General features: G+C 45.1%; 1 protein-coding gene across 4 annotated transcripts in view; it reads left to right on the forward strand.

The window, feature by feature from the left end:
• The window catches only part of LOC142108870 (C-reactive protein-like), a 29,906-nt gene extending 21,111 nt beyond the window's left edge, over positions 1-8,795 (forward strand). For all 4 annotated transcript variants that reach the window (XM_075192809.1, XM_075192811.1, XM_075192810.1 and 1 more), the window contains 2 exons: positions 1,956-2,019; positions 7,862-8,795. In XM_075192809.1, coding sequence (XP_075048910.1) covers positions 1,956-2,019; positions 7,862-8,490 — 693 coding nt within the window. In that variant the 3' untranslated portion in view covers positions 8,491-8,795. The remainder of the gene's footprint in view (positions 1-1,955; positions 2,020-7,861) is intronic.
• The last annotated feature ends 3,370 nt before the right edge of the window (positions 8,796-12,165 follow it).

Genomic DNA, 12,165 nt, shown 5'->3' on the forward strand with positions numbered 1-12,165 from the left:
ACTAAACAAAACTATCTTAAAATGATTACATCCTAATCTGATCGATACTAGGAAACCCTCCGCACCAGTATTACAAATTAACTCTACTTGGTTTTAAAATCCTATAAATGTCTTGATTTCTTCAATGTTGGTTGCACTCTAGTAGAAAAGCAAATATATACAATCAAAAGAAAATAGTACTACTATGGATTAGAGGGTGACTCTGTAAACTGGCAATCTGGTCGTGAGTGCTAACACACTGCAGGATTGGAACGACATTGTTCCATCGTTGATCGAGATTTTTAGTCAGTTTATAAAATCAAATCAAACGATACGATGAGCTTTGGTACGGTAAATCATGATCGTGGGAGCGTACACACTAATGTCATATCGCACCTAAGAGTCGTTTATCATGTGACTGGCCCAATAATTGGCTAACACCCTGTAGTGTGTACCCAGCCTAAGATTACACACTTAAGTCCATTCCTCTATTTTCTCTAGATTATTTCACACCTTCTGTGGTGTTAACTCTGTCACACATCTTTGTATCATGTGCAAAAAGACATGCCTTCCTTTATAGATCACAAGTATCATCCCTAAGGAGTATGTTACACAAAGCAGGACCCAGTCCTTATCCCCTTAGGCTCTCCCCTGGCTACCAGCCTTTCATCTGAGCCTACACCGTTTACTATAACACTCTATCCTGTCCTTTAGCTGAACCTTTAACCATTCTACTGTCTTTCAGTGAAATTGAAGGATGTTCAAAGAAATATTTTTGTGACTTTCTTCTTTAATATTGCTTCCCTCGTTCTTACTTTGGCAAAAATGCGAACAGTTGTCTACATCTGAATAGGTATCTATTTTGTAAAAATTATAATTTACAGCTGTTGCCTGCAGAGGGCACTGTTGCGCTCTAAGTAGTGTTTTTTACATTTGCGTTTGGTCTTCTTGCAGTGTGAATATTTAGGGCCATATTTATGAATGGGTTAAGAAGGATGAAAACAGGTGTTTTCACCGGCGAATGAGCTAGTTATCACATTGCCCTATACATGAAAACTCTTATCGATGTATAGCCACCGTACCCGCTGTCATTGCCGTTTTAATGTTGGCATTGTGACTGTCGGCAATCACAATGTTGGTATTTTAACCATGTCAGCGAAATTTACATATCGGCATTTAGCCTGTTGGCATTTTCATGTCAATCATATATATATATAGGGGCAGGACTAAACGCATCATCCTGGCCCTGTCTCCAGCTGTGATAGGTTGATATTGGCAACGTTTGACAGGGGGCGGGGCACAACGACACAATCCGTGGGGCCCCCATTACGGAGCCCCCTACCGTGCATCATGACCCCAAAGTTGGCAAGCATTATATATGATGTTTCTAATTGTATTGGTGTATGTGGAAATTTTAACTAACAATGGTGTTGATGCAATGTGTTATTTCACAAATTAATGTTAGATTGTCCTTCGGCTAAACTCTACAGCAGAAGAAATGTCAGATTTGACACAGAGGGGCAGTTGTCTGGATTAAATTCAGTGGTTGCCTTGACAGTCACAGTATAATAGAGGTCACATACACTCCATAGGACGGAATGTGTTATTGTAGGAACAGACACACCCCTTAGCATTCATTTCCTAATTTTATTAAAAGCTAAAGCTTGACAAACATAGACAGGGGCGCTGAGAGGGGGGAGGTGGGTACAAAGTCTTCCTTGAGGGCCAGGCAGTGCTGGGGTTAGATTGACCTCCATTTTTTAAGCATGAAAACTAAATAGATTTATTACACGTTCTTGTTATGTAACCTAGACATTGCGAGGCTTGAACATATAATGAAAAGCGAGTGGGGTGTGCTCAGCTCTATCTGAAATTTGCTGAAGGATATTATTATTTTTTTAACAATTTGAAATAATCTGAACTGCATAAATAACTGCTAATAACAAAATGTCCTTCTATATATCTAATTATCACAGGAAATGGACACAATGATGATTCTACTGATCCTTGCAAGTTTGTCTGGAATCCTGAGTCAAACCGGTATGTTTAGCGCTAAGGGCAGCTAAAGCAGCATGATAAAATGAGGTGTGTGTTTTAACATAAATCACAGTGGCAGGCTATAAGAAGAAGGCTGGTAGTTACCATTTTTCTTTGGATTGTTAGGTATTTATAATTCTGCACAGTCATGATCACCATGACAACCACAGCCACATGATGCAACGAGCAGCGAGGCTTCGGAACGCCCCTCTGAGCTCTGCGTCTGTGTACTTGTGCTCTCCACGGAGATTTTGAACAGATAATTATGATTTGTAAAAGGATAGCTCAGAAAAATGACAGATCAGATGCATGCTTAAAAATAAATAAATCTATGTGGGATTGCTACTTTAAATGGTAACTCAATATAAAAAAACCAAAACAGGTATTTCTTAAATTCTTCCTTTCATGTAGTATTCACTTCACCAGTACCCAACAGTAAAGGAGCAATTTCATTTGTTATGCACAAGGGACATCATTTTGATGCAAGTTGTTGTGCAAAATACAGCAGAACATTGCCCGCTAGTGGCCACGTGAACATTAAAACTAGTAGGACCCGTGACTGGCAATGCCAAAAAAAATAATCTTTTGCACAAAACATCAAGTAAGTTATTTGAACAAAGTGACGCTAAGGTCTCTTGAATGTAATATGTAAAATGAAATCCAATCTCAAATCTAGCCACTTGACAACTACGGAACACTGATCTAGAGCATACTTGCCAACTCTTCCGGAATGTTCGGGAAACTGCCGAAATTCGGGTCGGTCTCACGGACTCCCGGGGGAGTAGGCAAGTCTCCTGCATCCTGCAACTGCCTAGCCTACATGACGAGATTCACGCTGAATCGCGTCATTTTGCCCTGCGACAACACAGCATTTTCGTCGCGGGGGGAAGAGGGGGTGCAAAATGATGCGTTTGGACGAACCCCACCCCCTCCCGCATTCTAGTCACGCCCCTCTCCCGGACTACACTTGCCGAAAGTAGGCAAGTATGATCTAGAGGACAGTACGTAGATAGACGTCCTAACATGATCACAGCCTGGCAGAGAGTTCTATCAAGCTGGAACCAGACTGTAAATTTCCAGGGCACTGGTTATACCAGGCTGCCCGAGATATGAATGTGGAAAAACTATTTCTGCATTGGGTTCACAGGTAAGGCTAAGTAAAATGACCAACATATTATAAATAAAAAAATTAGGCAACGCTCCTTATCTTACCTCCAAGGGTCTGAGCAATCCCATGAATATTTGAGATGTTGAGGGTATTATAGTCATACCTCCCAACTTTCCAGGACTCAAATCAGGACATACAGACTAAAGCGCTAGGATGCCCCTTACCACCCACCTCTCAAAAGACCCATTCATTGCCACATGCGCCAGAAGCAAGTGCACCCGACACTCGTTCCCCACCGCTCTGCAGAGAACCAGTGAATGGGTCATACCTCCCAATTTTCCAATCCGTGAGACAAAGGTGTCTGGGCGGGACAGAGCTCTAACATTGGGATTGTCCCCTTTAAATTGGGACAGTTGAAGTCTGTTTGAAGACTGCAATCTAAGTATGTTATAAAGATCACGGAACTCTGAGGTAAAATGCTTATAATTGAATCAGTATAGGATGTTATCTCTTAATACTAAATTTGTCTTTTGAAAGTACTTGAAGTAACTAGTGAATTCATTATAACTTTGCAGTGAATAAAGCTATTTATAAAGGTGTAACACAAGGAAATTATATGAGTTGATAGAATTATAAAACGAATAGGAAATGTAGCTTCATGAGGACAGTGTTAGAGGGAAGAAACACCTATTGTACTTGTCTGATTATCTGTAGTTAAGAAAAAAGTCCTAGGGATATATTTACCAAAGTGTGTATTTGAAAAAGTGGAGATGTTGCCTATAGCAACCAATCAGATTCTAGCTGTCATTTTGTAGAATGTACTAAATAAATGACAACTTGAATCTGATTGGTTGCTATAGGCAACATCTCCACTTTTTCAAACTCACAGTTTAGTAAATCTAGCTCCTAGATACATGTGTGACATAATTTATTTGCAAAGTGTTCCGTGATAAAATAGTTGAAATCGTAGTTACCTCTCGGAATGTCCTTCTAGACTCCTGGTCAGGAGGCGGGTCATGATTATGCAAATCACGTCATTATTAACCCTCCAAACCTCGACTGCGCCATGACACAAACCATGTCGTTGCACAGTGGAGGGCCGGGCTGTGATGACACAATTCACGTCATCATGTCTTCATCACTTGCTCCTTGTACCTCCCCTCATACTTGCCTAATCTCCTGGATTGTATGGGAGGCTTCCGAATTTTGGGGAGAGCAGACACCCTCCCGGATCCTAGACAGAGGCTGCACTTAATGAAGCGATTTGCGTCATTAAGCCCTACCCCTGCTGCACAAATGCCGCAAATCACGACATTGCACGTCAGGGGGTGGGGCTATGGTGGCGCAGCTAATTACCACGCCCCCTTTCCACTTGACCTCCCCTCCAGGATCTCCCAGGGTAGAGACATGAAAGGTTGGCAGATATGCCTGCAGTAGATATATTTACTGAATTTATAAGCCCTGATCATTTAATAATCTGATGGGCATTGACAATCAAAATGGCCACTGTGAACCCCATGTTTATTTCAGATATTATGTTATATATTGAAATGACAGAGTCTAATTTACAAATGTTTTATATATAGTTTAGTATGTCTATAGCAGGCATGGCTAACCTGTGATACTCCAGGTGTTCTGAAACTACAAGCCCCAGCATGCTTTGCCAATATATAGCAGCTTATTGCTGGAAGTGTATGCTGGGACTTGTAGTTTCACAACACCTGGAGTGCCACAGGTTAGTCAAGCCTGGTCTATAGTGACTAAAGTGTGCTCCGGCATTCTTGCCCCATGCTAATAACCTATTAATTTTACTATCATTATTTTCAGTGTGTAGTTCCTGCAGCTTTGGTGGGTGGCTTGCGGGGCTGCAGCAATGAACACTGATGATTCCTTATCGCTGTGCCCACTGTGTGCTGCAGAGCGGCCGTTTATGCGCTTAACAGCAGCCCACATCATGTGAGAGAGAATGGTCTTCCCCTGCTTGTATTATGAAGGCAGACTCTCATTTAGAGCTACATAACGTTATATTGAGCAGAGTTCTAAATAGGCACTAGAGGCTGCTCAGTGTGGATATTTAATCTCTGCATCTAAGACTCCCACCTCCATTTTCCCTGTGATTCGAAATTGAATGGGGAGTGTGGGCGTTAAAAGAAGGAAGTGACGAGAAAAGGAAGAAGGAGAGTGATAGGAGTGTGATGAGAGAGGGCATTGGACAATGTTAGGAAAATGTAAAAAAAAAGCTAAGTTAAGAGAGAATAAAATTAAAGAAAGAGAGAATCAACCATAGATACAGATATATATGGGCTATTTATAATATATGGCGATAGGGCTGATTTTTTTTTATCACTCTTTGTTGCAGCGATAAAAAAACACTTATAATTTATTATTAAAATCTCTGAGTATTGCTAAGCTGACTTGGCGATACTGGCTCAGAACGACTTGACTTACAGTTCAGGGGCCAGTCGGGACATACGTATGCAGAACCCGGCTAAGAAAAAATAATACTTAAAAATAGATAAAAATATTTAAACAAAAATGCTTAAAATATATTGGCCGTTAAAAATGTACTGTATTTTTAAAGTATTTTTTTATTCATTTTCTTCTGTTATTGCTGTCCTGTGGTGGCAATAACAGAAGAAGGACTGCAGCAGTGCTTGTGATTCTAGTTAAATAGGCTAATGCCGGAGAGACCAAACCAATTTAATGCATAGTTGCCTACTCTCCCGGAATGTCCGGGAGACTCCCGAATTCTTGTGAGTTCTCCCGGACTCCCGAGAGAGCAGGCAAAAATCCCGGATCCAGCTGTCCCTGTTGTTGAGACATGGCATCGTGGCCACGCCCCCTGCTGCGATTGGCCGAAATTGCATAGGATTGACAGGGGTGGAGCCTGACGGCACACCACTCGTGGCCACGCCCCTTTGACGGACCCCCTCCCGGACAGCTGCCTTCAAAAGTAGGTAAGTATTTTATGTCTATCGGGATCAAGTGTACGGTTCACCCTACAATAAAGATAGAGAGAAGGACAACAAGTAATGGAGGACTAAGGAACAGGGGAAGGTTGGAAAATTTTAGCCCGGGGGGCAAAGTCTCGACTCGGCAGCGTATTTTAAAGTTAAAAAATGCAGATGACCCCCTGCCCCCCAGCCCAGCCTGCCCCTATCATCCTACAGGATAGATGTGATTCAGAATAAAGAAAAATCAGATATAAATTGGTATACAATACCACCAAAACCATTTGCTGCAGCAATCTGCCCACTCTTCAGCTACATAAACATTGCTGAAAAGCACTGAACTGTTCAATCTGTTGTTTTTCCATTAGCTGTTTAATTCTGCATCATATTTTGGTAAAACTTTTAAACTCTTTGGGCCTGATTCATCAAGGTACGCACTCTGAGTGCTACCCGCGTTTAGTATTTTTCGCACGTATTTAGGCTTTGTGTACTCTTGAGTTCATCAAGGCATGGATGATCAAGATACGTGCGCTGTTGAAATCGGGTGTAAGTCTGCTGTGCTCTACCAGACAAGACGCACAATATGTCCAATAGCTACGTGCATTATAAATTCACAAACAGGACAAAAAAAAATAATTTAATTACTGTCACCTGTTAATAATATAAGCATAATAATAAAACAGTTCCTGATTGCAAACACATGTTATACCATGGATACGAGACTGTCATCACTACTGATCAGGACTTAGACTAGCCCTGTAGCTGGAGCAAGAGATACGGCAGAAAAACAAGTAACTTTGAGATGACCAGAGCTTGATTTGGACATGGCTGTGTGTACTTGAGTTTGGCACGTCCTTATTGTATATTGACCACAACAAAACGCCCCTTCCCCTCCCAAATCACTCCCAGAAATTGTAGGCTGTAGTAAGTGTCCTTTGCGTTCATGGATGTATCTCCCGGTTCTGGGCAGGCGCAGAGTGATCTTGTGTACAATACGGTCAAAATCGGCAGACACATGCCTGGATGAATGGGGCCCTTTATGACTAGTCTCTACACGCTCACTTCTCTGAAAAGTAAGTTAGCTTTGGCACACTGGTTACAGACTTGATTAACAGGTATTTGAAATACTCCACTTCAATAAATATTAACTTATAACAGCCATAAAATAAGGAGAAAGTATAAATGTAACCAGTGCATCACTGGGTTCCACAGCAAAATTTGGGTAGGGGGCTCGGTGATGGCACTCTAGCCTCTAGGCATGCATCTGCTGCACACAGGCCAGCTCAGAAGAGCCCTATGCTCTTTTTTGGGGGGGCTCAGAGGGAAGGGGGCACACCCCCTGTTGTTCTACCATTGTGGGACAATATGTAATGTGTAGGGCCTGGTGGTGCTTTTAAGATTATTAGTGCAGAGAATCAGGATTGTAGTGTAAGCAATTGGCTCCTTGCACTGATCTAATCACCAGCCGATGTCTGGCACTCACCCTGTGCCAGCTACAGGAGAGGGGCTTAGTGTGGCACCCATCGGGTTGTAGGGCATGATCATTGTTACAAATAGTTTATAAGCACGATAGGCAGAACACATCTAAACATGGTCAGTTTCTTCCCTCCTTTTCTCAAAAGGTTCCCTCTTATTATTTAGCCATATATTAATATATTAATGTATATTTTAAAAATACAATTTTAGCACTCCTGTGCCATGATCTATACATAGGTATTCCTGCTTTTTTGCAGTCATGGAACACCATGATGACTACATTAACCATGACCAACTTTTTCCAATACAGATATGGCTTGCAAGTCGTTCATTTTCTCCAAGGACTACAGTTTCCCGGCACAGCTGATTCATAACGGGGACGGCCCGTACTCCAGATTCACCGTCTGTCTGAGATCCTGCACACATCTGACCGAGAGCGCCATGTTCAGCCTGCTGAGTGGACTCCAATACGACTATCTCTTCTTGATTCTCGGAGGCGGTTCCGACACCAACACTGGTTTAATTTGGGTGGAAGGACAAAGAGTGGATGTAAATTTCCCATCGAATGACATGCTAGAGTGGAGGAGTATCTGTCTGAGCTGGGACTCTCCCAACGGCGAGATGTTGCTATGGGTGAACGGAGAGATGACCAAGAGGAGAGAATTACTCAAAAGGGGAATGACCTATGTCAACCCTCGTACTTTTATTGGGCCGGGGCAAATCTTCCTTGGTGGTAAACCAAAGTTAGATGTGGGAGAGATTACAGATGTCCACGTGTGGGATAGTGTGTTGACTTCACAGGACGTCAAAGATTTCCATAATAAGAAAGAAAAAGTTGGTAATATCATTAATTGGAGGGCTTTAAATTATGATGGTGCTGCTGAAGATTTCACTATTGGCCCATTTCAGTGTAAACTTAATTCCACTGTTACATCTTAGGGGTCATTCATGAAAACTAGCGCACATGAGAAGACAGTATGGCCCATAGCAACCAATCAGATTCTGTAATTTTTCACTACAGCTTAGAAACATATAACATTTGTTAGCTATGTGTAATAGCATTTTTTCCATCTACACCAGTTGTCATAAGTGTCTTGGTTATACCATCTCCCTTTACGTGATTTCAAAACATTGCATCAGCAATGGTCTTTTTGTGCTATGCTTTCAGTTTTCAACTGTTTAATTGATCCTTAAAGATATGTACATCTTCGTTGACCTTTCTTTAATAAATAAATGTAATACAACCCTTGTCCATGATAATTTGCTAGATACGCACGCTAATAGAGTGTATCTAACATGCACCTGACATTGAAGTTAATCTGCAGCTTGCTATGTCTTCAGGTTGAGTGCTCTTTACAAACATCTCCCTAACTGTACTGAGTTTCAAATGCACAACATGATGCCAGTCTGTACCTTTCACAGGACTCTGGTTTAATGCCCAACTTAGCCTAATGCAGGAAATATGTCTGATACCTCCTGCGTTAGGCTTTTGTTAGATAGGAAGGTTACTTAAAAATGCCTAAACCTTGCGGGAAAGGCCATTTCCATATGGCGTTGATGGCTAAATAAAAAGACCCCATAGTCTGTAACTCATGGGGATTTCCGAGCGTACCCCTCCCACCTCTTCCCCAGTTTTCTCCAGCCACATCTCCCCAGGTTTTCCTAGCCTCCTCCACGTTCTCTGTAGCATCTCCCCCCCCATTATATGTAGCCTGCGCTCTCACCCCCCGTTTTCTGTAGCCTCCCTCCCCCCTCCATTGTCTGTAGCCCCCCATTTTCTATAGTCTCTTCCCCACCCCCATTTTCTGTAGCCTCCTATCCCCCCATTATATGTAGCCTGCGTTCTCCTCCCACGTTTTCTGTAGCCTCCCTCCCCGCCTCCATTGTCTGTAGCCTCCCCCCATTTTCTGTAGCCCCTTCCCCACCCCCATTTTCTGTAGCCTCCTATCACCCCTCCTTGTTTTATGTAGCCTCCTCTCCTCTAATTTTTGTAGCCTTCTCTTCCCCCATTTTCTCTGTATTACTGTATTTACCTTCTCTTCTTCCTTTCTCCCTTTTCTGCCTCTTCTTTCTTCTTTGGCTGCCTGTCTACTCTCGGCTCCACTACACAGGCAGTGTTGTGACGTCAGGAGTAGCCAGGCTGATCCTAAAATGCAGCTAATAGGGTGGTCCTACTCTAAACAATGAGAGTCCCATATATTTGGGCCATACATATGTGTTCTTCAGGATAGGTAAGTGCAGGCAGGCATTTTTTAATGTGTCTACGAGGGCAGTGGTTCCCAAACTTTTGCAGTTCACGGCACCCTTAGAGTCTCCAAATTTTTTCAAGGCACCCCTCCAAAATAATTACTGAGCAGTCCTGTTTTAGAAGTAGTTGGGTCAAAAAATTGTAATAAGTATTTAGGTCACGACAAAAATACTTATTTAGTTGTATGCAAAAATGCCCCTCTGCATCCAGAGACACTGCCCCCTCTGCAGCCAGGGACACTGCCCCCTCTGCATCCAGGGACATTGCCCCCTCTGCATCCAGGCACTCTGCCCCCTCTGCAACCAGGCACACTGCCCCCTCTGTATGCAGGCACTCTGCCCCCTCTGCATCCATGCACTCTGCCCCCTCTGTCACGCTGCCCCCCTCTGCTGCCCGCTGTCCCCCTCCGCTGTCACACTGTCCCCCTCCGCTGTCACCTGTCCCCCTCCGCTGCCCGCTGTCCTTCTCCGCTGTCACACTGTTCCCCTCTGCTGCCTGCTGTCCCCCTCCACTGTCACACTGTCCCCCTCCGCTGCCACCTGTCCCCCTCTGCTGCCACACTGTCCCCCTCTGCTGCCACCTGTCCCCCTCTGCTGCCACCTGTCCCCCTCCACAGTGACACTGTCCCCCTTCACTGCCACACTGTCCCCCTCCGCTGCCACACTCACACTGTCCCCCTCCGGTGCCACACGGTCCCCCTCCGCTGCCACACTGTCCCCCTCCGCTTCCACACTGTCCCCCTCCGCTTCCACACTGTCCCCCTCCGCTGCCACCTGTCATCCTGTCCCCCTCCGCTATCACCCTGTCACCCTCCGCTGTCCACTGTCCCCCTCCGCTGCCACCCTGTCCCCCTCCGCTGCCACCCTGTCCCCCTCCACTGTCCCCCTCCGTTGCCACACTGTCCCCCTCCGCTGCCACCCTGTCCCCCTCCGCTGTCCACTGTCCCCCTCCGCTGCCACACTGTCCCCCTCCGCTGCCACCCTGTCCCCCTCCGGTGCCACCATCCTTTTCACTCTGCCCCACGCCAGACATAAAAAAAAGAGAAGACAGAAACTTACCAATCAGCGCAGCGCCGGGACCCCGCAGCCTCCTTTCTCCCGCAGCTGTCACTGAATATAGACGTCAGTGACAAGCTGCTGCGGGAGAGAGGAGGCTGCGGGGTCCCGGCGCTGAGCTGATTGGTAAGTTTCTGTCTTCTCTTTTTTTTATGTCTGGCTCGCGGCACCCCTGGGAGCCGCGGCGCACACTTTGGGAACCGCCGTACTAGGCCACAGTGCCGCCTCCCAGACAGCTGCCTAAAGCTGTATTATGGTGGCGCCGATCCTGGGTGTCTGAGTATACGACTGCAACAGGAGAGGGAAGCCCTTGTCTCGTATGCTGGCCACATATTTTGCTGTACAGGGGTGGGAGATTATAATTATGAAATGCTCTCTACCCCGCTAACTCCAGATGAGTTGTTTCACTCACTGGGGTCTTCCAATGCCCACATCTGCCAACCGGTCTCTCTACCTAATCTGTCCCCAGCCTAACTGCAGTGACGCTCCTGTAATCGCTTGCACGCTAACTCTGTAGGCTATCCTTTGCGCACATCATGCAGCAGTGATGGGACAATCCTAGACAGGAGAGGTACAGCAGTAAGACAATAATGGAACAATCAGAAATGATGAGGTACAGTACACAATCAAGATACAGCTGCATTCAATAGGCAATACAACATGACACATTATCGCTAAGGGCGCTAGACTAGTAGTGGCCTACACAGGTGCTTCTGGGGTCCAGGACAGGAGCCTAGTGACACTAGAGCTGGCTGGAGCCTAGTGGCACTGGTGCTGGCTGGGGTCTAGTGATGCTGGGGCCTAGTTGTGGCCTAGTGGCACTGGAGCTGGCTGGGGCCTAGTGGTTCTGGAGCTGGTTGGGGCTTAGTGATGCTGAGGCTGGCTTTGTCTAGTGACGCTGGGACCTAGTGGGGCTGGATGGGGCCTAATGGCACTGGTGCTGGCTGGGGGTCTAGTGGGGCTTGCTGGGGCCTTTTGGGGCTGGAGCTGCTCTTAAACGTGTATAGGCCTTCCACTCATCTTTCTTCTTTGTCTTTCTGAGCTTCTTTGTCCTCTTATCTTATTCTCTGTCTTCATCTAGTCTTCATCTAGTGGTACAGGCTTGAATTTCCCACCCGGAGCAGTGGTTCATATAGCTGTTCATGGGGACCAAGGTTATCCCCAGGCAGCGCATGATTGGTGCACCGCCGAATGACGTCACCCACGGCCGCCCTGCTGGTCCTTTCTCTCACACAACATATAATCATTTTAATGATGGTTGCTGTAGGTGAAATGGTGTCAGTTGCCAATAAGCTTTGCAAACCATTGTTT

This window comes from Mixophyes fleayi, chromosome 12 (assembly GCF_038048845.1).
Source record: "Mixophyes fleayi isolate aMixFle1 chromosome 12, aMixFle1.hap1, whole genome shotgun sequence".
Lineage (NCBI taxonomy): Eukaryota > Metazoa > Chordata > Amphibia > Anura > Limnodynastidae > Mixophyes > Mixophyes fleayi.